The sequence below is a fragment of the Panthera onca genome, chromosome C1, assembly GCF_046562875.1.
Source record: "Panthera onca isolate mPanOnc1 chromosome C1, mPanOnc1 haplotype 2, whole genome shotgun sequence".
Lineage (NCBI taxonomy): Eukaryota > Metazoa > Chordata > Mammalia > Carnivora > Felidae > Panthera > Panthera onca.
Window position 1 is genome coordinate 117,186,134 of NC_138346.1, and position 27,891 is coordinate 117,214,024.

Genomic DNA, 27,891 nt, shown 5'->3' on the forward strand with positions numbered 1-27,891 from the left:
CATCCGCGTGCACCGCGCAGCTGCGCGTCGCCGGCGCCGGACACACAGAATCGACGCCGCCGTCGGGGGGCTCATCCGCAGGCCGCACGCAAGGGTGCGGGGCGCGGCAGACGGAGAGAGAGGGCGCAGAACGCCGAGGGGGCCCGGCCTTGCCCCTGACCCTGGAGGCCGGGCCCGGAAGAGGCTAATTTGACGGGCAGAGCCCAGAAAGTCTCAACGGCGGCCCAGCCCCGGGTCCCGAGGGTAAAGGCCCCAAACCCCGAAGTCCTAGTGGAGCGGGGGTCGCGAGTGGCGTCATTCTCCCCGCCTGTGTCGGGAGAGTCGTTTGCCCGAATCAGCAAGCCGGTTGTGTGGCTCCGAGACGGCAATTAACAAAAGCAGCAGCAGGATTTTCGGACAAAGCGGGCGTGTGGCTTGAGGGGAAGGCCGGCGTCGAAGAGCACTCTGTGTGGGCCCTGAGCGTGCAGAGCAGCAGCCGAAGTAGGTGGAAAGTGCAGGCGCGGCGGGCTGGGAGGTGGGGTGGGAGGGACCCGAGTCCAGTCTAGGGGCACGGAGCCTGCCTCGAAAGCCGTCTCAGTCCGCGCCACTTCCGTTGCTGTGTCCCTTGTCTTTCGGAATCATTTGGGGGATGTTAGGGACCCCAGGGTCTAAGGCGGAGCGCCTCCCCTAGGCAACCTCGTCCACTCTTTGCTGAGGAAAAGAGTCGATGAAAACTGGCTTAAACAAACCAGATGACTCCAAGAGCCTTCCTTTTCCAGAGTCTCCTCCAAAGCTCCAGAGCCAGTGATAGTCATGGCCTTCCCCCAAGTGCTGCTAATACGTAAGCATTAAAAATGAGCCACGTACCAAAAGTCTTACTTAGATGGGGCACCTGGGTGGCTCAGCCGGTTCAGCGTGGGAGTCTTGATTGTGACTTGGGTCCTAATCTCAGGGTTCACCAGATCGAGTTCCCCTGGTGGTCTCTGTGCTGGCCTTGCGGAGCCTGCTTGGGATTCTCTTTCTCCCGCTTTCTGTGCCCGTCCCTTGCATTTGTGCGCGCTCTCTCTAAAATAGTAAATAAACATTGGAAAAAAAGGTCTTGCTTGGGGGAGTGTAAAATAAACATGATTTTCTTGTACAGGCTGCTCTCCACTTGGGGCTCATTCTTGTCCTTAATTTTGCCAGTACCACCGAAGTCTAGGGCCTACCCGCACAGAAAAGTCTGAGGCCCCTCTCTGTAGCTTCCCTCATGTCCATGCCCATTCCTCCACACAACCTTTCCTTGGGCTGCTAATGTCTCCCCAGCCACGAGGGTGTCTGCTGGGCCCCACAGCCTCTCTCCTTCCTGGACTTCCCATTTCTTGATAGTCACTCTATAGTGAGACACTGCTCAGTGGTCAGCCCAGCCCAAGATCCAGCATGCTAATCAGTGACCGGATGACACTATATTCCAGATATTTGCCAGCAGAAAAAAAGTAACAATGGCTTTGGTTTCAAGTATTCAAAAGGACCCACCATACTAACCTGTCCTTTCAAAGACAGAGCTCTGGGGCGCCTGGGTGGCGCAGTCGGTTAAGCGTCCGACTTCAGCCAGGTCACGATCTCGCGGTCCATGAGTTCGAGCCCCGCGTCAGGCTCTGGGCTGATGGCTCGGAGCCTGGAGCCTGCTTCCAATTCTGTGTCTCCCTCTCTCTCTGCCCCTCCCCCGTTCATGCTCTGTCTCTCTCTGTCCCAAAAATAAATAAAAAACGTTGGAAAAAAAAATTAAAAAAAAGAAAAAAAAAAAAGAAAAAAAAAAAAAAGACAGAGCTCTAAAAAATCCCTTGTTTAGACCTCAGTGTGTTTTGCTCTGGAATTAACCTAAGGGGGTATAGTTGCCCTTTTTTCTTTTTAGCATTGCCTCCTGAGACCCTCAACCCTGTAATAACTTGTGCTGCTAGTGCAATAGATAATCCAACAGAGAGAACACTGGGCACATAAAAGTGCAAGGAAAACCCTCCTTTGACTGGGAATGGAACCCAGACCTCCCGCATAGAAGGCCAGAATTCTACTAGTGAACCACTGATGCTTGTTTCTCAATTGCTGGAGTAGGTCTAATCAGAAAGAGTGTCTGGAAGGACTTTGAAAAAGCAATTCTAAAATAGCTTTACACAGCAGTTCTCTCTGGAAAACAGAGGTAGCATATAGAAAATACCTGTAGCAAAGGCTGTCCCAGGGGATTTCTGTAAGGCAGCACTGTAAAGTAAAGTAATGGCACTCAAATCAAAATATCTGATTTGAAAGAGCCTAATTCTGGGGGTAGGGAGGAAATCTCTTTCCAAGTAGATTAATAGACTTCTAGAAAAGCATCAGAAAATAGGTCACCTGGTTGGCTCAGTTGGTGGAGCATGCTATTCTTGGTCTTGGGATTGTGAGTTTGAGCTCCATGTTGGGTGTAGAGATTACTTAAAAATAAAATCTTAAAAAAAAATCAGCTCTTGTGTCTGGTCCTTAAGCTAATGTAGACCTAGGGAAAGTTAATTCCCTCCCTGCCTAAAGCTATCTCTTTGCCTTCTCATTGCTGAGTACTTCCCAAACCCTTTCCTCCCATTTTTTCACCAGTTCTTCACCCAGTGAAGGTTCAGGAGGCTGGATCTTTGGGTATGCGCTGAGTTACTGAGGAAAATCTGGGTGGTAACTGAGTTCCTCACCTCTGAAGCTTCTTTTGAGTGTCTAGAGAAGACCAAGGATCAAACAGCCCTGCTTTTAAACTGTGAAGTTTTGCAGAGACCTATACAGGATGAATAAAAGTGAAAATTCCAAGATTTCTTTCCTTCATGACGCCATCTTGGCCAGAGAAGGTGGCCAGGGAAAAACAATTTGATGTTTCCTGTAGACGCTAAAATATTGTTTCTTCAACCAGTTTAAAAACTTCTCCTCCCCTCTGTCTTTAAGAGTCATATTTTCACTTTTTTGCTTACAATTAGCCTGGTACAGATTGTACTGTTCTTAATATGTAGTCCTTTTCTTTTTTTTTTTAATTTTTTTTTCAACGTTTTTTATTTATTTTTGGGACAGAGAGAGACAGAGCATGAACGGGGGAGGGGCAGAGAGAGAGGGAGACACAGAATCGGAAACAGGCTCCAGGCTCCGAGCCATCAGCCCAGAGCCTGACGCGGGGCTCGAACTCACCGACCGCGAGATCGTGACCTGGCTGAAGTCGGACGCTTAACCGACTGCGCCACCCAGGCGCCCCTATGTAGTCCTTTTCTGTCTAACACACTGCTGTAGCTGAAATTTACTTTTACACCCACTTTGAGGGGATTTGGATCCATTATAATTGGTTGTATTTAGTGTTGGTTGGAGATTGCTGAGAGTTGTTTTCACTTCCACTACCTCTGTGTGATTTTTGTCCTTAATAATTTCTCCTTGCCTATTTTAACTGGTCTGTTTCGAAAGAATTTTGTTTTCCTATTGCATTTTTTGAAATTTCATGTCACTGATTAGTTCATGGATTTCATAGATCCCAGGTACAGAGGATAAAGCTAACTTTGTTCCTTAATTCAGGACACTTGATGGTGGGTGCCCTGAGCAATGAATGCCCTTTCCTCCTTGTTGTCTTTCATTATTTTCTTGGTTCATCCCACTCCCATCCCCCCACCCCACCCCTGGGAGCACATACTCTAAGGAGTTTAGTATATGTCCTTTAATTCTAACTTCTCTTTGCATATTTAAATGTGTGTGTCTTTAAAAAAATATGTGGTCCTCTCTTTAGCGGGGATTGGCTTAGAACCACTTTAAATGTGGATTGGCTCATTCAAAATCCATTTCACCTTCCTTCTAGTTGAAGAGTTTAGAAAACTAAAAATCATACTTCTCAGACTTATTTGCAGGTTGGGTTCTGGGTAGAAATTATGTTCTACCGATTAGATCCACTCATGTGTTTTTGGCAAAAGTGAGGAGAGGCAATCTTCCTATTGCTGTTGCTGATGGCAAGCAAGGTTATGGAACCATGACTCTTTAGAGATACTCGTGGCTGGCAGCCTTATTCTCATGGCTAGTCACCAATTTAATTTTTTTTTTTTTAACGTTTATTTATTTTTGAGACAGAGAGAGACACAGCGTGAACGGGGCAGGGGCAGAGAGAGAGGGAACACAGAATCGGAAGCAGGCTCCAGGCTCTGAGCCATCAGCCCAGAGCCCGACGCGGGGCTCGAACTCGCGGACCGCGAGATCGTGACCTGAGCCGAGGTCGGGTGCTTAACCAACTGAGCCACCCAGGCACCCCGGCTAGTCACCAATTTAGAGTGTGTGTGAGGCAGTGGTATTGGCAGCAGTCAAAACTTCCTGACTCCTAGGCAGCAGGTAGGAAAGGCATTGAATTTCATGTACCAGTGCTTCCACCTGTGTTCTACTTTGCCAGCCCTTCCAAGGTGAAATCAATAGTTTTCTAAACTGAGCTCTAACTGATTCAATAAGATTATTCCATAAATATTTTTTCTATTTCCTAATTCTTCCTATTATTACTGTTTTCAATATTTAGTTCATCATATCCATCTGCCGCATAGAATACTGTGGCATGTCTCTACCATGTTTATTATCTATTCCCACATTTACAGGCATCTGGTTTGTTCCCACCTCCTGAACACTACCAGCTAAAAAGATCTTTCCTATTCATGTCTCATCATGGAATCAGGAAACACTTTCTCTATGGTATACACACAAGGGTAGGATGGCTGGAGAACACTTACATGTGTTCCAAATGGTGACGCTAGTTTACTTCCCAAGTATAGAAAAATATACGGCAACACATATGGTGGCTGAAGACCAAGTTTGTGCTTTGTCTGAGTCTTACTCCTTGAAGATAAATTCCCAAAAGTTTGCACCACCCTAACATGTTGGTTCCCAATCATCAAGGTCCTGAAGGCATCTGGACCACACTGATCAAAGGAGTTAATCAACCAAGAGCAGTCCTCTCTCCCTTGGCCATTAGGACCATACTGACCCTGAGAGGTGATGGGAGAAGATTTGCAGGGCCCAACCTCCAGGGACAGGGTTCAGTTGAGGCAGTGGGCACTATACTTGTGTTAGCTTTGAAACATGGATTCATAATGAAAGAACCAAGCAGCCTCTGCCTGTGCTCAGAAATTAGGAAGTAACAACTCTGGTGTGCCTGACCTTCTGGCTTCTGAATTAATTCAAATCTGTTCTGTAGCAGCTGGAATAAAGACCACTAGAGATTCCTCTGAGGAAGTTCCTGGAGGAAATGTCATAGAACTTGGTCTTAGAGGAATTCTTAGTAGTCATGTCTCCAAGGTGCCATTGGAGCATGGAGACCTTTGTTCAGGGGCAATTTTGGATTGCAGACGTCAGCTGGGAATTTCTAGCCTCTTTCAGTGTAGTTCTCTTCCAATTGGTTCTTTACAGACCAACCTCCAAAAACAGAAGGGCTCTCAGTGTAGTTGGGAGCTATGGGGTCACTGAATCTTGAACCTGAACTATTGGGAATGTTATGAACTATGCAAGCAACCTTGAATTCAGACCATTGATAGTCCAGTGGCAGTAGTTGTCGCTTCATGTACCCAGGTTTGATTCCTGGCCAATGTGTGTGTTTGCTGTTGACCCTAACACAGTTCATTTGCTGCCCTTGCAGAGCATCTGTGGGACTCTTTGTGCATGCAAGATTAGAACAGTAATCCTTTTTACTACCTCTGCTGGACTGTTTATTTTACTAAACAGGACTGTTTACTAGTAAACAGGACTGTTTACTAGATTTGTAAATCTAGTCTACGCAGAGATCTAGCATCTAGAAGCTGTCAAACAACAACAAAAAGGGAACCTGGCAATTATTTTGGAATAAAAGATAGTCAAGAGTTTGTCTGAACCATAGGTTGACAGCTTTGGGGGCCAAACTGTGATTCTGGAAGGATTAGAGCTTGGCCTGAAGTATAACAACCACTCCTCCAGGTTGTATCTTCCAAGATGGGAAGTTAAGTTCTGGTGTGTTTCTGTAGTGTAAAACATTTAGAAATAATATCCTTGCCACATTTGCCTACAACTCCAAGTGATCTAGAGAAAGTATCATCATTTAACTTTGATTTGCATGCTGGGCCTCCGGCTGGCCACCTGGTAGCTTCTCACTATGCAGTAGGGATGCAGTAACTGAACCTCCAGGAAGGAGAGTAGCTCTGGGGTGGGCCAGATACCCCAATAATACTAAAGACATTACAGGTCCAGGGAAGGGCAAGGCTTTTAGGCAGTAATCCATATATTGCTGACAGGAAGCTGTGAGGAGTGTGCTTGCGCCTTGTAGGCGGGTGAAAATCAGAGTCTAAATCAGGAGCCTGTGGCTTACAATAAAGCCAGCTGCCCTGTGCTCAGCCCCCTCAGTGGTGCCATTTGGCTCCAGAGAGCCATAGCACATGCAAAAAAGGAGAAAAGGCTGAATGAAGCACTGGCAGTTATTCCTAAATCTAGACAGATATAGTAATGTGCAAGTACAAAGCAGAAAAGAAGGATGCATGGAGACAGAGTCTGTCTGACTCTGTATAGCACATACTATAAATGTATTTTTAAAAATTATCAACTTAGAGGGGGGGCGCCTGGGTGGCTTAGTCGGTTGAGCATCCGACTTTGGCTCGGGTCATGACCTGGCAGTTCATGGGTTCCAGCCCCGCATCAGGCTCTGTGCTCACAGCTCAGAGCCTGGAGCCTGCTTCAGATTCTGTGTGTGTCTCTCTCTCTGCCCCTCCTCTGCTTGCACTCTGTCTCTCTCTCTCTCAAAAATAAATAAGCATTAAAAACAATTTTTTTAAAATCATCAGCTTATGTTTGTAGGTAGCATTAATTATGAAGCTGTAGGACTGAGGATTTGGTTTCTGTGCCTGTGGCCCCTTCCATCTTCAAAGGCAGCAATGAAGAGTTTCTCCCTCATTGAATCCCTGACAAGCTTTGAATCTCTCTGACCCAGACACAGATTTAAAGAGTTCATGTAATTATGTCAGTCCACCTGGATAAGAACCCCCAATTAAGGACAACTTAATTACATCTGCAAAATCTCTTTTGCCATATAACATAGCATAATTATGCAAATAGCAATCATAAGAAAGTTGGAATGACTAAACTAGTACCAGACAAAAAAGACAGGAGACTTTAAAACAAAAAATGCTAGGAGAGATAAAGAGTGACATTTTATAATGATATAGAGCCTAATCCATCAGGAAGTTATACTACTAATAAAAACATTTGCATCTAACAGAGTCCCAAAGTACAGGAAGCAAAAACTGACAGAATCAAGGGAGAAATAGGCAATTGAACAGTCATAGTTGGAGACCTCAATACCACACTTTCAATAATGGGTAGAAGATCCAGGCAGAAGACCAACAAGGAAATAGAAGATTTAAATAACATGACCTAACCGCCATCTATACAACACTCTACCCAATAAGTGCAGAATAATACAATTTCTCTCAACTGCACTTTGAACAGTCTCCAGGATCGACATGCACTAAGTCATAAGAGAAGCCTCAATACATTTAAAAGGACTGAAGTCACTTAATTTGAGACATCTCACAAACCAATACTATCACATAGCCTAGTTGCAAGTGGGCAAGTGGGATGGGTAGTCTGTCTGGTCTTCTTTCACTTGGTCATGAGTGTTCAGTGACACAGATGGAGGTGGCCATGGTCACGCATGTGTGGGCCACTAGCCTGGAAAAGCAAAGTAGCTAAAGGGAAGAGACAGATACTCCAGAGAAGTTTCTCTAGTGTCAGGCTCACAAAACCAGGAAGAAAATGATCTGTAGGAAGTAAGGTGTCAAAGGATCACTTTCTCTCTTACCTGTGTGGCTCTTTAAAACCTTGGCCTCAGGGTGCCTGGGTGGCTCAGTCGGTTGAGCATAGGACTTCGGCTCAGGTCATGATCTCTCAGTCTGTGAGTTCGAGCCCCATGTCGGGCTCTGTGCTGACAGCTCAGAGCCTGGAGTCTGTTTTGGATTTTGTGTCTCCCTCTCTCTCTGACCCTCCCCCGTTCATTCTCTCTCTCTGTCTCAAAAATAAATAAATGTTGGGGCGCCTGGGTGGCGCAGTCGGTTAAGCGTCCGACTTCAGCCAGGTCACGATCTCGCGGTCCGTGAGTTCGAGCCCCGCGTCAGGCTCTGGGCTGATGGCTCGGAGCCTGGAGCCTGTTTCCGATTCTGTGTCTCCCTCTCTCTCTGCCCCTCCCCCCTTCATGCTCTGTCTCTCTCTGTCCCAAAAATAAATAAAAAACGTTGAAAAAAAAAATTTTTTTAATAAATAAATAAATAAATAAATAAATAAATGTTAATAAATAAATAAATAAAAATAAAACCTTAGCCTCTGTGTCACTAAATCTCATTGTACAGGAATGATGTGGACCACCAGTAACCACCATTGACCTATCACCTTGATTTTTACCGTGCTCTGAGAATACAACCGCAAGTCAACAGATATGGGTCAACACAAACTATCAATCAGTGTTCTACAAAAACAGCTCTGGACATGAAGAATAACATCAGTTTATAAGTCAGCCCAAGGTGGCCACAACATGCATTCAAAGACATATACAAAAACTCTTTCAGTAACTTTGACAAGTGGGAAAGATACCCTGTGGAGCTAGAATGAAATTCATAAGTGACAATCCCAAAATACGTACATAGAGTGGTTCCTGGGTGGCTCAGTTGTCTGACTCTTGGTTTCGGCTCAGGTCATGATCTTATGGTTTGTGAGTTCAAGCCCCTCAAGGGACTCTGTGCTGACAGCACAGAGCCTGCTTGGGATTCTGTCTCCCTGTTTTTCTGCCCCTCCCCTGCTTGCTCCCTATTTCTCTCTCTCTCAAAAATAAATAAATAATTTTTTAAAACCCAACAAAATAGGTATATAAAGATTATGACACAAAGCAATCCATACATACAGGAAGAGGGTGGGGCTAGGAAGAAGGATGTCAAACTTGACTTCAAGTTTAATGCAAAGCCAATAAGCTTCCTCAGTGAGAGAAAAGAAGCAAACATAAGCCTGTGGCAAGAAGAAAATTGAGATACAGGATAGAAATCCTTATAAATTAATTATCCACACATTGAGTTATACTCAGAAATTTTTCCTATAATATTAAACCAGTGTGGAATAAAACTAGAGAAGCAAAAAGAACACCAAGACTATCTAAAAGTTTTAAATTTTTCATGAAGGAAAAGTGAAGTGACTTCAGGACAGTCCTTAAGATAATGAAAGATTTTGGGAAAATATTGATTCCTTCATATTTTCTGTGCACTTACAAGAATAAACAATGAAAAATATCCTTAAATTTTAGAAAGAGGTAAGTCTGTGGTATCAGTACATGGCCACACAAATACTGAAAATGGCTGCTGGGGATGGGGTGGTCCCCACTGGTGGTGACCTTCAGAACAGACCAGGTGATCTTATATATCAGTATGGCCTCAGCAATTGGAAGACTGGGGCTCCTAAGATTCCATGACACTCCCTACTTTCCAGTTCTGTTATTGTGACTCCAGACAGTTGCCCGGCAGGCTGGATGCTTCCTCTGGCACTCTTATCAGAGCCTAAGCTGCGCATGGTAGCCTTGGCTCTGAGCTCTGCTATCTTATGCCTTATTTTTGTGGTTGAGAATTCTTAAGAGTTGTGGAATGCTGACAGAGTTTAGCCTCAAAGTAAGTATGAATTACATCTGCATACTTTAGCGTGTTTAAGTCCATTTTTTCCCCTTAATGAAACTTTGAGGTATAATTTACATACTATAAAACTCACCTATTAGAGTTGTACAGTACAATGATTTCTAAGAAAATTTTTAAAGTTTATTTATTTTGAGAAGAAGGGGCAGAGAGAGAAGGAGAGAGAGAATCCCAAGCAGGCTCTGCACTGCAGGGCTTGAACTCACAAACTGTGAGATCATGACCGGAGCTAAAACTAAGAGTTGGATGCTTAACCAACTGAGCCACCGAGGTCTGTGTGTAGTAATTTACCAGCAGTGCAACTGTCACCATAACCTATTCACTTGTTTATGATTATTTGTTTGGGCTTCTCCTTCCTAGGTTCTGGCTCTACTTCTGCCACAGCTGCAGCATGGCAGAATCTCTCACCACTTTCTCTGATCCAAGGACAGAAATGAGCATCCTGGAAACCAACCAGTACTTGCTCTCCCAGCTGGCAAAAACCAAACAGAGCTTCCGAGACCTCACAGAGAAATTCCTCACATCCAAGGCTACTGCTTACTCCCTGGCCAACCAGCTGCAGAAATACAGTAAGCCCAGTGTGGTCACAGTCACCAGAGTGACTGCCCATCTTCCCTCTGAGAAACTAAACACTCCCCAAACTTTATTCTTCTCTCTCCATCAAAATAAGTCTCATCCTGACTATACCCCTGGAAAAGTAGAAGTGGATATGTTACTCTCAATTTGCAGAAGATGGAAACACTGAGGCACAAAGGAATGACGTTTATAGTGAGAGGGTAGGAAGGCATAGAGGCTAAACTGTGGGTTCAGGCATTAAACTGTCTTTTCTCTCTCAGGAACATGTATCAGACTCTATAAACATATAGTAACACTGTTGGCTTAAATATCTCAGGATTCAGTTCCAACTTTTTCTAAGTACCCGTTTGCAAAGCACTGTGCTAGCCATACTAGCATAATAGTGTAATAGCCTACCCTCCCTGCCTTATGGGAGCTTAAAGCTGTTTCCCACTCAACCAGATACCTGGAGATGAGAACATCAATAGCAAACACCGAGGGAAGTCCTGATGCCTGGAGCCAGATTCTTTTCCCACATAAGTTCCAGGAAGCCGCCCCTTACACTCTGTGAGATTGAACGTATTTCCAGGAAAATCAGAGACTCTATAACACCTTTTTGATCTCTCCCTTGAATATGAACTTTGCAGACAGCAAGCTGGTCCAGGATCTGGGCTTTGAGATGCAGGGCCAAAATGAGAACGAGGTTAAGTGGGTGAGGCCTCCAGTCCAGCAGACCAGGTCTGTGTAGGAGCTGGCCCTTCCCTCTCCATGCTCAGCTTTCACATTTGGAAATCCTTGGACAGTCTCACACGTGTTTGTCCTGGGGGGTGGGGGGGTAGCAGTGGGAAGCTGTAGTGACTGAAGGAAACATGATGGAGTGAGGACACATGAGAGACAGGAACAGTAGAGGAGGATGCTTGCTGACATTGAAGTTGAGTTTGCTTTCAAATTCCTACAATTTTTCAGTAAATCAGTAGAGGATGAAATGTGCTTATCCAACTTACATGGAGAAAAAATTTTAAAAAATCCTACTTATTAAGAAAAAGATGAGCTTTGGGGTGTGGAAGTATAAAGGGCTTTTTTTCTACATTGCTTATTATAAAATCACAATTGTAGAACAAATATTTTGGAGCTAGTAAAGAGATCTTGCCCTAGATCTTAGTGTAAAGATAATACAGTACAGCGATTATGAGCATGTACCCTGGGGCCAGACTTCTGGGTCCAAATCGAAGTTATCCTTTTTGTGCCTCAGTTTTCTCACCTGTGATGGTAGTAAGAATATTTGCCTTTGCAGTTAGTTGTGATGACTACATGATAATTCTCAAAAACCTAGGACAGTGCAATGGCAAGCACCGTGTATTCTCTCCCTCTAACCTAACACAACACCTGTTCGCATTTGAACATACGTCTTTCAGATTTTTTCCCCTCCATATACATTTTACACCCTTGTATCCAGATAAACTTTTAAATTTTTGAACTATTGAGGGGGTTATTGAAACTCTCAACGTGGGAGAACCATCAGTCCGACAATCTTCGGAGACATCCTAAATGCAGGAAATCACTACTTCATGCCCCAGGTTAATGGTTTATTTCAGAGGCTACCAAGCTTGGTAAAGTGGCCCAAGATTTGGAGTCAGACCTCAGGGGATGTGAATTCCTCAGGGATTGTCTCATTCCAGTTGAATCCAGTTGAGCAAGTTACCTGCCCATGAGCTTCTCTTTCCCCATGTCTAAGATGGGGAGCAATCAAGTGCCATGTAGCCTGGGAGATTGAGGAATGAAATGTGGAAATCCCAGCAGAGAGCCTGGTCATGGAGTTACATTTGTCCTTGGGGTGGACCCTGCCTCCTCGTGTGAAGGCAGTGACTAGAGCAGCGTGTCCAGCTTTCCACTGAGGCAGGTGTGTCTGTTTTTTTCAGAGAGTGAAGAGCACAAAGCCCTCATTGAATCCGTGCTGGAGGAGGGAGCGCTGTTTGAGGGAGAGCTGGCAGAGAAGAGGAGCCCAGCTGCAAGGCTGGGGTAAGGAGGTGCCTGTGCGGGAGGGTGTGAATTACGGTCTTAAGTGGGCCTTGTGGGCTGCTAGTATAGAGAGCGCATGTGCAAGGAGAAGGGCAGGAGAGTACCTGGCAGGCACAGAACCAGACAAAGACAACCGGCGGGGTTGTGGGAATGGGTGGGAGAACAGTCCAGTCCCTGGGGTTCTCTCTTAAATAGCATAAGAATAAAATGGAGACAGATGCCTGGGATGGAATACCAGCAATGTGGCTTCCAGCTGGGTGGCCTTGCGCAAATTCACTCAGCTTTCCTGCATTTCAGTTACCTCAGCTACCTCACCTGCAAAATAAAAATACCAACGGTATCTACCTCAGAGGGTTATGAAGATGAGACACATGATTACAGGTTAAAACCATCTCCTATGCATATGAAGCTCTCAACAAATATTTTCTGTAATCATTATACTTTTATTTTTTACGGGAGTGGTAGTTGTCATTAATGGACTAACATTTTCTACCATAAGAGAGATTTTCCCAAGTTTTCCAAAGTGCCTTTTTCATGATAAAAATGTTTCTCCTTCTCAACTTTGATTTTTTTTCTAAGTACCATACTATGTGGAGTACTAACTGGTAGGGCTGTTGGGCAGATAGATAATCAAGCAGTCTGGGAAAATGGATTATTAATGTGCTGAGGACTAGCCTTGTCCATCCTCAGATTGTTTCAAATATAGGGGAGATTGTGGGATTCCAGATGTCTTTTAACCCTTTGTTGAAAGGGAATCTGAGAAGCTCAAATGTATAAAACTTCCTAAAGCAGAGATACTTGATTGAAGAAGGCATAGGTCTGGAGCCTCTGTTGCTCCCTAGTCTATGCCTTCACCAACTCTGACACTTTTTAAGAGCTCTATGGAATAGAATTTGAAAGACAATCTGTAGAATATAATTTAGTAGACAGCAGGGAGGAGATTCAGGCATCAGATGAGGTAGACCTAAATATCTAGTCCAGCTTTAGGATTATGTGGTTCTAAGTATTAACCGAATGCCTACTTGTGTGTGTACACTCTGTTGGGTACTGTAAGTTGGGTACTACATGGCACTGTCTCTAGCCTCGCAGAGCTCACACTTTTAGATTGGAATCTGTGCATAATATTTGTATAATTAGAAAATGGTGAAAACCCACTTAGAGTGATGTAATTGTTACTCAGAACTTTATTTACTCTTAAGTGCCTCCTTACTGATTATTACTTCTTTTCACGTCACTCAAAAGAATGTTATCCTTCTTGACCTTTACATTGATTTTCCTTTTCATCCTTTGAATTAACACCACACGTACCCATCCAACACTTCCGTATCTGGTTTGTGCATGTGTGCGTGCAACTTTCTGTATAATGCTAGGTAGTATATATTCCATGGAAATGGATGTGGGCTGAATTGAGGAACTAAAGGGGCATCTTTTCAAAACAGAGCTAATAAAACAACTGTTGCGGCCGGCGCGACAAACACCGAGGTCAGGGTCCTGAGGGTAGGGGAATGCAAGAAGAAAAGAGAGAAGAGAAAGTTTGGGAACAGGAGGGTCCCCTGGGCTGATGGCCCAAGTGACGGCTTTATTGTTGCTGTACACAATCTTTTATAACCAGACTCTTATGGGTTAGGTCATTCTAAGAATAAACAGGTTTCACATAATTGCTGCCCACCAAAACATTTAGTTCTGTGTTTCTTGTGCATTTTCTAGACAGGTCACAAGACCTTGTTGATAAGATTGCTAGCAAAACACAATTCCCATGTTTGTTTCTATCTGACTCGGGGTAGAAAAAGGGAGGTAGCATTACTGCCAACACCTGCAGACCACAGGCTTTAGGAATTAACTTTCTCAGCCTTGACAAAGCTTTCGTATGCCCTTGAAAGTGGGGGAATGGGAGAGAGAACCACCAGGTTGGCTTGCGTCAACAGGGAACGTTGCTCGACCCGGTCTCAGCCTGGCGCCGGGGCCCGGCCTCCCACATGAATGGGAGGGGGGACCACCGGGTTGGCTTGAGTCAACGGGGAACATTGCTCGACCCGGTCTCAGCCTGGCACCGGGCCCGGCCCCCCACAAACAACAAACAAACCCAATGCTGTTTCCTCATTCCCTCTGCCACAGGCAGGCCAAGTCACATGACTTGTATAAGAATTCAAGTTGGGGAATTCCTTAGGGGCATTCTAAGAGATGTCTCTGTTGAAACTCCCACAACCTATCGTTCACTACATGCACTGTTATATTTTACTTTTCTTTCCTACCTTAGGAAACATGATACCCTAATTCAGGCTCATGCCCGAGAACTGACCCACTTACGACAGAAGATACAAGAAGGGAAAGGTGTCTGTTATCTTTTCATTCAGCATACGAAGAGCATAGTCAAGTCTTTTGAGGGCCTCCTCAGGAGTGCTGACATTCCCTACTACCAGGGACAGAGATTCTGTGAGCAGCTGGCCCAAGGAAGCCAGCTGGCAGAGAGCCTTGCCAGCAAACTCATCACTGGTAAGTTGGCTTACAGGTTCTGGAGACCCTTAGCTCCTCCCAAGGTCCTAGCCTCACATAAGTCTCCATGCTTCCACGTGACTCTAAGAGTGACATTTTAGCCAGTTGTCCAGCTGTTTTGTGCCCTTCTCAGCCTATTGATAGTGATGCTATTAGGTAGAACTACCTAGGGGGACTCACCTGGGCCCAAGGTGAGCCCCCACAGACATTTCTTTCTTTTAAGGATAATTGATTTACACTGAGTTAGCCCACTGTAGTGTCAGTTCTGTGAGCTTTGAGAAATCCATACAGTGCTGTAAGCACTGCCACGATCAAGATATAGAGCAGTCCCATCACCACTCACAGTTCCTTTGTGCCTCTGTGTAGTCAGCCATTGTGCCCAACCCCAGTTACTGGCAATCACTGGATCTGTTTTCTGTCCCTACAGATTTTCCATCTCCAGAATGTATCAGTAGTTGGTTTCCTTTTTTACTATTAAGTACTGTGCCGTTATACGGACGTACCACTTTTATTTATCCATTCATCCACTGAAGAACATTTGGATTATTTCCAGTCTGGGGCTATTATGAATAATAGCTCTAAAGATTCACCTGCAGGTTTTGGTGTGAAAATATGTGGGGTTTTTTAAATGTTTGTTTCTTTATTTTGAGAGAGAATGAGTGGGGGAGAGGGGCAGAGGGAGAGGTAGGGACAGAGAGAGAGAGAGAGAGAGAGAGAGAGAGAGAGAGAGAATCCCAAGCACTGAGTGTGGAGCCTCACTTGGGGCTCGATTCCACGACTGTGAGATCATAACCTGAGCAGAAACCAAGAGTTGGACACTTAACCAACTGAGCCACCCAGGAGCCCCTGAAAATATGTTTTCACTCACTTCACTTGGGTAAATATCTAGGAGTAGGATTGCTGGGTCATGTGGTAAATGCACGTTTAACCTAGAAGAAACTGCTACACTGGTTTCCAATGTGGCTATACCATTTCAGATTCCACTGGCAATGTGTAAAAGTTACAGCTGTTCCCCAATATTAACTTTTGATATTTTCAGGTTGTTGTTCTTTTGCTTTTTGTCTTTTTAGCAATTGTAATAAGTGTGGGGAGGGCATAGCATTGTGGTTTAAAACAGATTTTTCTTTTAACGTTTATTCATTTTTCTTGAGAGACAGAGCACAAGTGGGAGTGGGGCAGAGAGAGAGGGAGACACAGAATCTGAAGCAGGCTCCAGGCTCTGAGTTGTCAGCACAGAGCCTGATGCGGGGCTCGAACTCATGAACCATGAGATCATGATCTGAGCCAATGTCAGATGCTTAACCGACCGAGCCACCCAGGCACCCATGCATTGTGGTTTTAATTTGCATTTCCCTGATGACTAATAATTTTGAGGTTCTTTTCATATGCCCGTTGACTCTCCTTGTATCTTTGGTGAACCAAGTGTTCATATTTTGTCATATTAAAATTGATTTGTTTGTTTTATTATTACCAAGTCTTGAGGGTTCTTTGCATTTCTGGATACAAGTACTTTATGAGATATTTAACTTGCAAATATTTTCTCCCAGTTTGTGGCTTATCTTTTCATTCTCCTAACCTATCTTTCAGAAAGCAGAATTTCTTAATTTTATGAAGTACAACTTATGGATCATGCCTTTGTAGTTATATCTAAGAACACTCTACCTAAAAATAAGGTTCTTTGCTTTTCCATATAAATTTTACAATCAGCTTGCCATTATCTGTAAACAACAACACAATCCTTCTGGGATTTTGAGTCACATTGCTTTCAATCTATGAAAAGTTTGAGGAGAATTGATATTCTTATTAATATTGAGTTTTCTAATGATCATAGTACCTTATCAGGTTGAGGAAGTTCCCTTTCTGTTTTTGTTTCTTTTATTCATATTTGAATGAACAAACGAATCTTTTGTTTTTTATTTTATGATAGTAACTGCTGACAACAGAGGAAAAAAATTATGTCTCCTAATGCAAACATGAGTAGGCATGGTCCAGCCAAGAAATGTTTCCAACTTATTTGAGGAAGTTCCTTTTTATTCCTTATTTTCTGAGTAGATGTTTAATTCAGTCAAATGATTTTTATTCATTAGTGAAATGATAATGTTTTTATTATGTTGAGTACTTTTATAGGGTCCTCTGGACGTTTTGAATATTGTATTGTAAGACCCTGGGTCCTGTTAAAATCTTCTGGAATTGTTTTTTTAGCAGGCAATCAACCCCATTAGGTTCAGACCAAATTCTGCCTCACCTTCTACAGGTAGTATCCATTGTCAAATCAGTGTTCATTGCCTTTGATACGTTGTTTCGGTCAGTCTAGCAAATACATTCCTTAGGTTTCTTCTGGACTAGTTGCTGGTTTGTGTGGTAACTCAGTTTTCTCATCCTTTGCCATGATTCCTTGGGTCTATTCCACACATATTCTGGGGATGAGCCCTGAGACTTTTATCAGCTCATAGACAGTTTTCCAGACTCTCTTCTCTCTGGTATTTCTTCCATACTTTCCAGTTTCCCAGGGTCCCTTTTCCCAGTTCCTCTGTTCAGAAAGAGTGAGTTCTCTCAGAGATTTCTCTTCTCACACTGTTTTGCTTTTCTTTATTTCTTTTCTTTTCTTTCTTTTTTTTTTTTTTTAAGTTTATTTATTCTGAGAGACAGAGTGCACAAGGGCCGGGGAGGGGCAGAGAGAGAGAATCCCAAGCAGGCTCTGCACTGTCAGCATGGAGCCTGACCCTGGGGGACAGGGGTAGGGAGGGTGGTCTGGAACCCACGAACCATGAGATCATGCCCTGAGCCAAAGTCAAGAGTCAGAGATGCTTTAACTGACTGAGCCACCCAGGTGCCCCCTCACTGTATTGCAGTTCTGAATGACTGGGGCTACTTTAAGAGCAAGGAGGCAAGAAAATTGAGAAATAGAAAATAAATGGGGGTACTTTTCACACTTTTCAGGCAAGAGATCCCGTTTTCCTAGTTCTTTTGATCAGAGAGCTAGATTCTCTTTTGTGGTTTAAGGTTTAGGCAGTTCTGCAACTGGGCTGGTCTCTAAGCCGGGTCAGGAAAGAAGAAAAAGAAAAAAAGAGAAGTTTCTCTTCATGTTCTCCACTCGCTGACATGCACAGGTGCCTTTGTCCAGTCATTGGGTTGGAAGGGTTAGGAGGTTTCTCCAGAAGTTTTTGCTCCTTAGAGACTGCAGTGAGTTCTTTATGAAAGCCTAATAGGACACACAACCGCAGTTTAGCCATCTGCTATGGGGCAAAAATGAAGGTTACAACTGGAGAAGTCCAGAAGGCAACTGAACAAGTATTCCAAGCACTGGTGAACAGCAGACATTTTAAACTTTTTGCCTTGACTTGGTAGCAGATGCCATGGTGATTATTCACCACACCAGGATACAGTCCTAAGCCTTCTCTGCCAGAGCATTCTACAAAATCCCCTTACAAAGGCTTACTGTCCAGTTTGCTCAAGAAAGCCTGCCAGGCTCCTTCTCTGAAGATACAGTCCTAAGCCTTCTCTGCCAGAGCATTCTAAACAAACGTGTAGAGTATTACGTCCCTGATCATATAGGCCCTAATATTTGTAATGTGTGAAATGGGATCTGCTCAATTTCTGACTAGCTCTTTCTGTTTTTTGGTTCTCAGAAAATCACAATGATAAGAAGGATGAAGATAGACAGGAGCCACTGGCACCCAGGTAACTGAAGAACAAAAGGGCTGATAATAGAATGGTGAAGTGTAGGGAAGATTCCAGAAACAAACGACCAAGAGGCCAAAGTCCCAGATCTGAGGGAAAAAAAACGAAACCGCTAATTGTACCCATTTCATTCATTCATCATATAGTGATGTGTCCTTTTATTTTTTTTTAATTTATTTTTAATGTTTATTTATTTTTGAGAGAGAGAGAGCACAAGCAGGGGAGGGGCAGAGAGAGAGGGAGACACAGAATCCAAAGCAGGCTCCAGACTCTGAGCTGTCAGCACAGAGCCAGACATGAGGCACGGGCTCACACACCGTGAGATCATGACCTGAGCTGAAGTCAGATGCTTAACCAACTGAGCCACTCAGGTGCCCCAATGATGTGCCCTTTTAAACAATGTTGTCTGTTCACGGTAAGTTCTTGTATTGGTTACCATTTCTTAGTAATTCATCAAATTTAGTTAGCTAAAGTCAGTCTGACATAAAGGTAAACTAGCCAGAGATCCCTGGTGTCTGTGTTCTAAAAACGTGTATGGTAAAAAAAAAAAAAAAAATCAAACTGAGACATTGGTCTCAGGAGCCAGCATTCAGTGGACGACTTCCTACGATAGTAAACAAAATTTGTCCGCAGCATTTTAAAACCAATATTCTAGGTCTCTGTGTGTCATAAGTGCCTTTTAGAATAGTTGAGTCTACTTCCTCATCCACATGTTATGAGGTCAGTACACTGAGCACCTGCTGCCCCCTTCTGTCCCAGTTCTAGGCTCATGAACCCGTCAGAAGTGGATTGCTATGCTTTCTCTCTCATCCAGATGGCCTCTTTGCTTTCTGTTATGGCTTCCAGGAGCTTCAGACGGGACCAGCTGCGAAGCTGTGGTTCCAGGTTGCCACAGTTTAATCTCCTGTCTTACCTCCCTGCCATCCTCCCCAGGCTCAGCAGGGGGCTCCAGGAGGAAGAAGTGAATGAAGCCCTGGAAGCCTCACTAGATGAACAGTATTTGACTCATTCCAGTCGCCATGACTCTCACCAGCTTCCCCGCAGCAGTTCCTTCCTGCTTGACATGCAGGAAGCCAGCTCTCCTGTGGAAGTCACCAGTGAGTACTTCCATTATAAAGAGAATAAAGGAACACAAGCCTGGAGAATAAAGCTCCAATAGTTTCTACATGCTTACCACCTTGGTCTAGGCTGAGTGAGACCATCTAGCAGGCAGGCCCTAAAGATTAACCTTGAAAAAGCTATCAGGCTGGACGCGCAGCTCGGACCAAGTTTCAAATACAGGTCCTTGGTGGGTCAGGTAATTTGTTGCATTGTTTGTGGTCCGCACCTCATCTCAGTCACTCTGTCCCCCACTGGCATCTGCAAGCTAATGGAGTCTAGGCAAGCCAGATTGGAGAATGGAGAGATGATGGTGGAGAGATATTTAGTAGAGACATTCCTTAGTACCCAAAAGTCTTATATAAGAGGTGGCCACACCTTTCCCAGTACTAGATAAGCCCTACTCTGAAGGCTGATTCCATATTTTACCACCTTATATCAACCTCCTTTATACTTCCCATATCCTTTTATGGGAGGTGGCCCTGTGGAGTTTGCTTAGCACTGGGTCATGCTTTGTTTGAAGGCCTGCAGGCTCCTAAAGGTGGTTCCCAGGTATTTCCTGATGAAAGCGGAAGTTGGCAGAAGAATGGTGCAAGGCAGGGATCTTGCTGAGAGGCCCTTGGCCACCCCATTAGTGATAAGGATTCTCCATCTTCTACCTCATTCCCTGTCCTGGTGGAATGGCTGCAGAAGATGAGATCCAGAACCTGCACCAGCACCTGAGGGAAATTCTTTTCATCAATGCCTGCCTTCAAGAAAAGCTGGAACATCATCTCAGCATTTCTGACCAAGGAGACGGTAGGGGAGTCCCAAGTCTGTCTGCTTCTGGCAATATGTATCTTTCTAAGGACTTGTAATGTGTTGCAGGGCTTCACAGATTTCAAGAACTTGACATGCTTTATACTTCACTTATTCTTACAAATGGCCCAACTAGGGAGAATAGGACAGGTATTAACATTCCTACTTTTTAGATGAGTAAATAGGCTCAGATAGAGGTTTGCCCCAAGACTGAGCTGTCCCTCCATCTTAAGAGTTATCTGACCTCCAAAAGCCTTCTTGTGACTCCTAAGCTGTACACTTTCTGCTGCTCTTCTCCTCTTGTGCAGTCATTCAGTAGAACCCAGGTTGCTGAGCACTCATTCAGCAGAGTGAGGGTCTCTGCTGCTGTCATCCTTACCCCCCTCCCTAATGTCTTGGTTACCCTTCATTGTTCTCAAGGTTGTTCCTCTCCACACATCTTCCTCTTACATTGCACTCACGCAGAGGCCATCATTTCCCAGTCTCTGGCTGGGCCAGAACAGTGACTGGGCCCCTTTCCATATCAAAGGAGCAACTATTTAATGAGAAAAGTCTCCTTCATAATTTCAGCTGTTGGGTGTGATAATACAAATGAATGAGCTGGCATTTGTTCAGGGCCTGGTGAAAATTCTGCCCCATAATGCTGAAGTTCCAACCTTTGAGTCCCCAGAGGTTTCTCCTGGGCTGAGACAGAAGGGGAAAAGGAATTGCAGAAAGCATTATCTTAAGCAAATGTGTGGAACTTGCCTAAACTGCTAATTATTTCCTGCAATAGGATATACTTCTGACTTCTACAGGGAGAACTTGGACTCCCTTGCCCAGCTGTACAATGAAAACAGAGATATCAGGAAAGAAAGTCTGAGCCTTCTGGCTCACCTGAATCGTATTTCCAGAGGTAAGTGGTCAAAAACCACAAGAGGAGGTCACTCTCAGAGCTTTCTTTTCTCTTGCCTTACCCAGCTATAGAAACAAAAGATGATGGGGAGGCCACAGCTACCCAAAGCCTCTTGACTCATAATTCTCATAGTTTTTCTCGATATGGTGAGGGCTACCTCCTAGGTGCTCCCTCTACAGGTCCCCAGACTCTAGGCTCCAGGAATGAATAGCTCTGGGAAATTCACCTTTCAGGTACAAACCACACCTCACTAATGCAAGGCTTAGAAGAAAAGAACAGTCCTCAGAGGTGAGAAGACATAAGAGAATACTTATTTTGATTGAGTAAAATTTGCCAAAATTAGATAAACTCTGTCTTAGAATGCTGAAAGAGCAAGGAAACAGAATTTAGATTCTAAGTCAGTAGTCTTTGAGGAAGTATGAGGACCAGAAAGGTGCCATAAGCCTAAAAGAGCAAAACCCCAATTTTCAAACTGATGAAAATAAAAGTACTAAAAAATCGAAATAAGTATAGCTTATATTGGTAATAAAAGACAAACTTGTATTTTGTATAAAGAAAATAAAATATTGATACAAAATACAAACTATGTATTGCACTCAAACGATAACATTCCAGTCACCTTATGGTTTCCAACTCTTACCATTGAGGAGAAAAGCAAAACCAAACCAAATTACCTTCAGATTGGCAAAAATATTTACAAACCTGCAAAATACCTTCAGCCTATCCCCTATACACCAGGCTCAATATTTTTTGAGTTTTGCTGTGTGCAATGTCCACCTCAGTAGATATCCCTGCCAAATCTATTAGGGGCCAGTTTAGGTCACCTAAGATTCCATTTACCTTTTCATGCCTGTGCTGCTTTTTTCCAAGGACTCTTCTGAATAGGATTGTCCTCGGATTACTAGAACCACTTGGCTGATGACTCAGAGAACTGGAAGGACCTGGGAGTTTCTGTCAATCCCACAGCACCCTTGACCCTACCTGTAAATTATTTACCCATGATTGACAGGTCCAGGCATAGGAAAGCCTAGCTACTTGACAGGAGGGGGCCTTTGTGGTGAATTAGCTTTGGAAAAAGGAAATGCAGAGGCGAGGTTTGTAAAGGCCCAGGTAGATAAACAGAAGGAAACTTTTCCCTTGGAAATCCAATTGAGAAAGAGAGAGATTCACCTGAGACCATAAGAAGGAAGATTAAAATCTTTAGGTCCAATGGGAAAGAAGCCATGGTAGGACAGCTAGAGAGAAACAAAGAGAACCATGGGAAATAGGGCAGGTCTCCTAAGTAGCTTTAAATCACGTCATTATAAGAACCTGGTTTTGCCTAACACAAATGCCTAGCTACCATACTAGAGATTCTGATTAAAATGGTTTCATGTGTGTTTGGGATATTAGTTTTCAACAGCTCCTAGGTGATTCAAATATGTGGCTACCAAAGGGAAGGACCGTCAGTCTACCACAGTCACCCAATACAGAAGCATCCCAGATGTACAGTTTCTTAGGAAAGCCGAACACTAGTCATTGATGGGATTTGCATTCCTCTCTCAACAGGCTTGTTTGTATAGCATGGAAAAAAGAGAAAAGAAGAGGTAGATATATAGATTAGACCTATAACCAGTCTATCTAGAGCAGTTTCTCGGATTTTTCTGATCACAAGACACAATAAAAAACAATTCTTTGTGATCCAATGTCATGTTAAAAAAAAAAAAAAGCCCTTACTGTATGTAATGGGTCTTATCTAGTATTTTCCTTCCTGATTCTTTAAGTAAAGTCTGTAGTCAAGTCTTCAGTGTTGACTTGACAACCTACTAATGGTTACCAGTTGCAATTTGAAAAATTTTGCTTTTGATTAGTCTTTTCATTAAGCAAAATCCTAAAAGAGAGTACTAGGGGGGAATTTTTCCTCTACCTACTTAGGTTTGAATGGTCCAGAGACCTTGAATTAACTAACAATAGATAAACATGAGAAAAGACAAGGTTCATTTACACATGCATGTGGTAATTGCTTAATAATTAATAATTCCCAGAACACCCAGAGGTAAAAATTTATGTACCAATTTAACAAAGGGCTTCACTGGAAAGGTATGGAAAATTCTATTGAACTTTTTGATTCTCTTGGTAATGGACAGTCTCCATGGCAGCTGAATTCCCAGGAAGCTCCCTTGGAAGTAGGGTTTCATGTGGCACCTGTATTTTTGGTATGTTCTGCTCTAGTCAGATAAAGGAAATTCAGATAAGATTTTGAGGGGTTTTTTTAGGGGGTTTTTTTTGTTTGTTTGTTTGTTTTTAGAGAGAGAGGGCGCATGCACGTGCGCGCAAGCAGGGGAGGGGCAGAAAAAGAGGGAGACAAAGGACCTGAAGTGGGCTTTGCAATGACAGCAGAGGGCCTGATGTGGAGCTCTGAATACAGAATACAGAGTGTAGGGGCGTACCTGGGTGGTTCAGTCAGTTGGGCGTCCAATTAGCTCAGGTCACGATCTCACAATTCGTGAGTTTGAGCCCCACGTCTGGCTCTGTGCTGACAGCTTGAAGCCTGGAGCCTGCTTTGGATTCTGTCTGTCTCAAAAACAAATAACCATTTAAAAAAAATTAGAAAAAAAGAAAATATGGAGTATAAATGGATCAGTCCAAGGTTTAACTTTGCTCTTTATTTGCTAATTTTCCCTTTTCTCTTTCTGATTTCTTTCTTTCTCTCTAATCTCTTTACAAGAATACTTAAATGAAACTTTCTATAAAGCTTTATTCCTGTCCTAAACATGGTACTCAATAGACTGTAGAGCCTGTTACCTTTTTCCAGATTGGAGCCTTTCTTCTCCCTTTTCTTAAATTTAGAGATTTAGTGAAAAGGCTTGAGGCATGGATTTTAGCCTCAGGTCTTTCATTTATAGGTCCTGTGGCTTTAGCTAATACTAATAGCCCCTTGATACTATGGCCAGAGGTAGAAGTTACCTACTAGGAGATAGCACCAGATTCCACAGGTTAGGGGTTTAGTCCTGTGCGACTGCACTCCTCTGCCACCCACTCCAGATGCTAGTAGCAAATCCAGGTTGTCACCTGTACATCTGACTGACTAGAAATCAGAGTTGACTGAGAACCCCCTCCTAGGGTTTAATTTGCTACAGTGGCTCACAGGACTTAGAGAAATATTTTACTTACTAGATTACTGGTTTATTTTATGTTTTTCAAATTATTTATTTAAGTAATTTCTGTGCTCAGTGTGGGGCTCGAACTCATGAACCCGAGATCAAGAGTTACGTGCTCTACAGACTGAGCCAACCAGGCGCTCTGATTACTGGTTTAAAAGTATTGGGGTTCAATACTTTTTGAGTATTGGGGTTTGGAGTATTGGGGTTCAGAGCCAATGGCCAACAAAGAATTCTTGAGACCTCTCCAGTGCAAAAAGGTGATTTTATTAAAGCACGAGGACAGGACCAGAGGAGCTGCACTGGGACTGTGAAGAGCAACTGGTTATTGCTTGGGAGTTGGGGAAGGTAAAAACAAGGAAAGTTTCCAAAAGGACTTTCATATGTTTTTTTAAATTTTTTTATTTTTTAATGTTTATTTATTTTTGAGAGAGAGACAGAACACGAGTGGGGCAGGGGCAGACAGGGGGAGACACAGAATCCAAAGCAGGCTCCAGGCTCTGAGCAGAGCCTGATGTAGGACTTGAACTCATGAACTGTGAGATCATGACCTGAGCTGAAGTCTGACGCTGAACTGACTGAGCCACCCAGGCACCCCAGAAAGGACTTTCATGTGCTAAAGAAGACTCACGGGAACTTGGAGGCCTAGCTGTTGTCAAGCTAAGGTTGTTTTCCCTCTAGCAAAGCATTAACATTAAGACAGTAGGGAGTTCCTGGAGGAGTGTCACACTCTGCCAGCCTCAAGTATTTATCAGTGGGCTGCAGGTTATAAGGAAATTTAATTTTATTTACACTTCTTTCTACCTTTGTCTCCCACATCAGATATAACTCAGGAAGCACGTGGCAGGGCTTGGGGAAAGGGTGCAGACCTTCCATGCTATCTCTGGGAGCTTCTCTCTCCTAGCACCCCTATGTGTTCACCAGCCTACAAGCTCTCTGAATCCCCATCCTTTTGGGTTTTTAATGGAGGCTTCGTAACATAGGCATGATTGATTAAATCCTTGGCTGTTGATGGTCGAACTCCATCTTTAGCCCCTCTCTCATCCCCAGAGGTCAGGGGGGATGAGACTAAAAGTTTACAACCCTCCTGTCACATGGTCGGTTCCCTTGGTAATCAACCTCCATCCTTCTGGCACTTTCTAAATGTCACGTATTAATATATCAAAAGACTAATTCCAAGCGGTTTAGGAGTTCTGCCAGAAACTGAGACAAAGACCAAATTTACATTTCTTATTATAAACCACAGTATTACAGATGGTGTCTGAGGACCCTGCACATTCTGGGACTCTTCCTTTGGCACCACCCTCCTATTTAAAAAAAAAAAAAAAAGACATGTATTTAGGAGCAAGATTTCCATGCAAAATAACCTCTCATTTGTAGAACTGACTGCTTCTGACGGTACATATTTGAAGCAAGGCACATCTTTTGGAAGGTGTGAAAGATCTTCATTTTTCTCCAGAAGAGTAGAATGGAGAGTAAACTGATCCTGAGGGGGAGGTGGTATGGATCTGGCTAACCCACTGGCAGCAGCATTGAGTGGGGCTCTCAGCACTATGAGGCGGTGGGGCCTTGTGTTCCACGTCACAGGGCAGTGGTTTATATCGGAACACTTGTCCTAGTTTGTCCTAGAACACTAGTCTGCTAGTACAACTCTTTCCAGGCTGTAGTTTCCGACCATGGCTTCTCCACCAACTGCATTCAGGTTCCACATGGCCTCTTTTCTTCCTTAGCTGTCACTTCAGCCTCTGGTGTCAGCAGAACCAATAGAAGATTCTCATTTTAACTTAGCTTTTTTCCCCCCTTCTGTTTCAGGTAAGAACTAGGAGTGGAAATATGAAAAGTTCTTATTTCAACAAAGCTCAGTCATGAACATCATTCCCCCACTGATGAGAAACACTAAAACAACAAAACAGTGAAAGCCCCAAATCTGAAAGCGAGAGGGCTCCACCTCTAAGAATCAGATTTCTCAGCCACTTTGGGTTTTTACTCCCAACGGATAGTTTCCAGAAATCACAGCCCTTCAGCCTGCAAATTTGATAACTACGTAAGAGACACCAATACCTAGATTCACAGATAATCTCGAGATGCCCTAACCCTCTCCTCTCCCCACCCCCATTCTGTGGACAACTGGAGTCAGCAGCAGCTGGAAGAAAATGTCCAGGATTTGGGTCAAGAGTAAGTCAGAATGACGTTGCAGACTATTCATCAGCTCTTCTGCACACGGCCATTTTCCTTGAAAGATGAAGATTCAGAAATCTCAGAGAATAGAGTTTATTTTATATACATTCTGTTGCCTGTCATTTTTTTTTTTAACAAATCAAAATCACAAAACTGTCTCCAGCTAAAAGGAAACTCAGTATGTCCACTATATTTACATCCCAGAGTGATATCAACAAAGTCCAGGTGCATCACTTCATTCCAAAATTAAATGTTATTGAGGGGCGCCTGGCTGGCTCAGTCCAAAGAGTGTGCAATTCTTGATTTTGGGGTCCTGAGTTCGAGCACCCTGTTGGGTGTGTAGAGGTTACTTAAAATATTAAAAATTTAAAGGTTATTGAGTACCTGGTGTTAGGTACAAAAACTACATCGTGTTTCACACTCTGGGAACTGAGATAACTCAGGGAAAAATTCTGCCTTCACAGGCATCTGTAAAGTCTGTAAGTAGAGCAGCAGTCTCACATACCTAATTGTTGGGGACCCAAAGAAACGATGATATAATCTCTGCCAGAGAAGGATCCTGAGAGTTTGCTGTTCACCCTTATTATTTCCCGTACAGGTCTAGCAGAAGTTCCATCCTAGAGGTCTCTGTTTAGAATACACAGGGAGAAACAGAGTATCTACATGGAACTGGTAGGTTTCAGATAACTCCACTCTCATTTGGGCTTTTGTTTGTTTTTCCTGAAAAATTCCTTATATTTGAAAATAAGTACCCATTGACTTGTCTTTTGCAAGCAGCTATAAAAGCAGGACATCTTATTCTGAAGCTTTGAAACACATAAAGTAGCCTTAAACTTACTAGATTTCCAGGCTAGAAGGCTGATCTGTATAAGAAGGACAAACCCTGGGTGGCAGTGTCACAGATCAGGAATTCTACGTTCTCTCTTATCTAGCAAGAGAACGAATGCAGAAATGAAACCGAGAGAGGTAAATGTCTGGGAGGAGACAAGAGCCCCAAACGGGGATTTCCTCTCTGTATTGAGCTCTCAAGATTTTACATGTGGTGAATGTGCAGAAGGAAACCATCAGATAGTAACCATTAATCTGTGTTACATGTACGAAGCAAAGGGTCTGGGGGGCAAGTGGCGTTTGAAGTTGTTTGAAGGCAATAAGATACTAGTGCCAGATGGAAAGTAGTTTCCTGTAGGGGATATAACTAATTAGCCGTCGTCTTTAAGATTGATGGAGCATGCAGCTTTAAGGAGAGCAAGTTACTCGTGATCCCATTATAATATCTCACTAGCTAACCTCGGGTGCTTTGGCCTGTGGAGGCGGCTTTCCACCCTAAGCCTTTTTAACCCATTTATCTAGGTGTAAGGAATTCTTGAACTTC

General features: G+C 43.6%; 1 protein-coding gene across 6 annotated transcripts; it reads left to right on the forward strand.

Annotated features, from left to right (window-relative positions):
• Positions 1-44: 44 nt before the first annotated feature.
• LOC132670933 (NBPF family member NBPF6-like protein) lies at positions 45-26,626 on the forward strand. 6 transcript variants are annotated; one of them, XM_078451493.2, is made up of 9 exons: positions 45-480; positions 10,023-10,231; positions 12,137-12,236; positions 14,494-14,729; positions 18,359-18,410; positions 19,344-19,507; positions 20,151-20,306; positions 21,082-21,201; positions 26,475-26,626. In XM_078451493.2, the coding sequence occupies exons 2-9, from the start codon at positions 10,054-10,056 to the stop codon at positions 26,528-26,530; spliced, it is 1,062 nt and encodes a 353-aa protein (XP_078307619.1). In that variant the 5' UTR covers positions 45-480; positions 10,023-10,053; the 3' UTR covers positions 26,531-26,626. The 6 variants fall into 6 exon arrangements, with proteins under 6 accessions (XP_078307619.1, XP_078307618.1, XP_078307622.1 ...); XM_078451492.2 differs by lacking the exon at positions 45-480 and adding an exon at positions 9,495-9,641; XM_078451496.2 differs by lacking the exon at positions 45-480 and adding an exon at positions 9,495-9,641 and having other exon boundaries at positions 20,202-20,306.
• The last annotated feature ends 1,265 nt before the right edge of the window (positions 26,627-27,891 follow it).

Bases quoted from the DNA above. Each gene is read 5' to 3' on its own strand.
- LOC132670933 (XM_078451493.2), top strand. From the start codon at position 10,054: ATGGCAGAATCTCTCACCACTTTCTCTGATCCAAGGACAGAAATGAGC. The intron at 10,232-12,136 runs GTAAGCCCAGTG...TGTTTTTTTCAG, and splicing joins CAACCAGCTGCAGAAATACA to AGAGTGAAGAGCACAAAGCC. The intron at 21,202-26,474 runs GTAAGTGGTCAA...GGACAACTGGAG, and splicing joins CCTGAATCGTATTTCCAGAG to TCAGCAGCAGCTGGAAGAAA.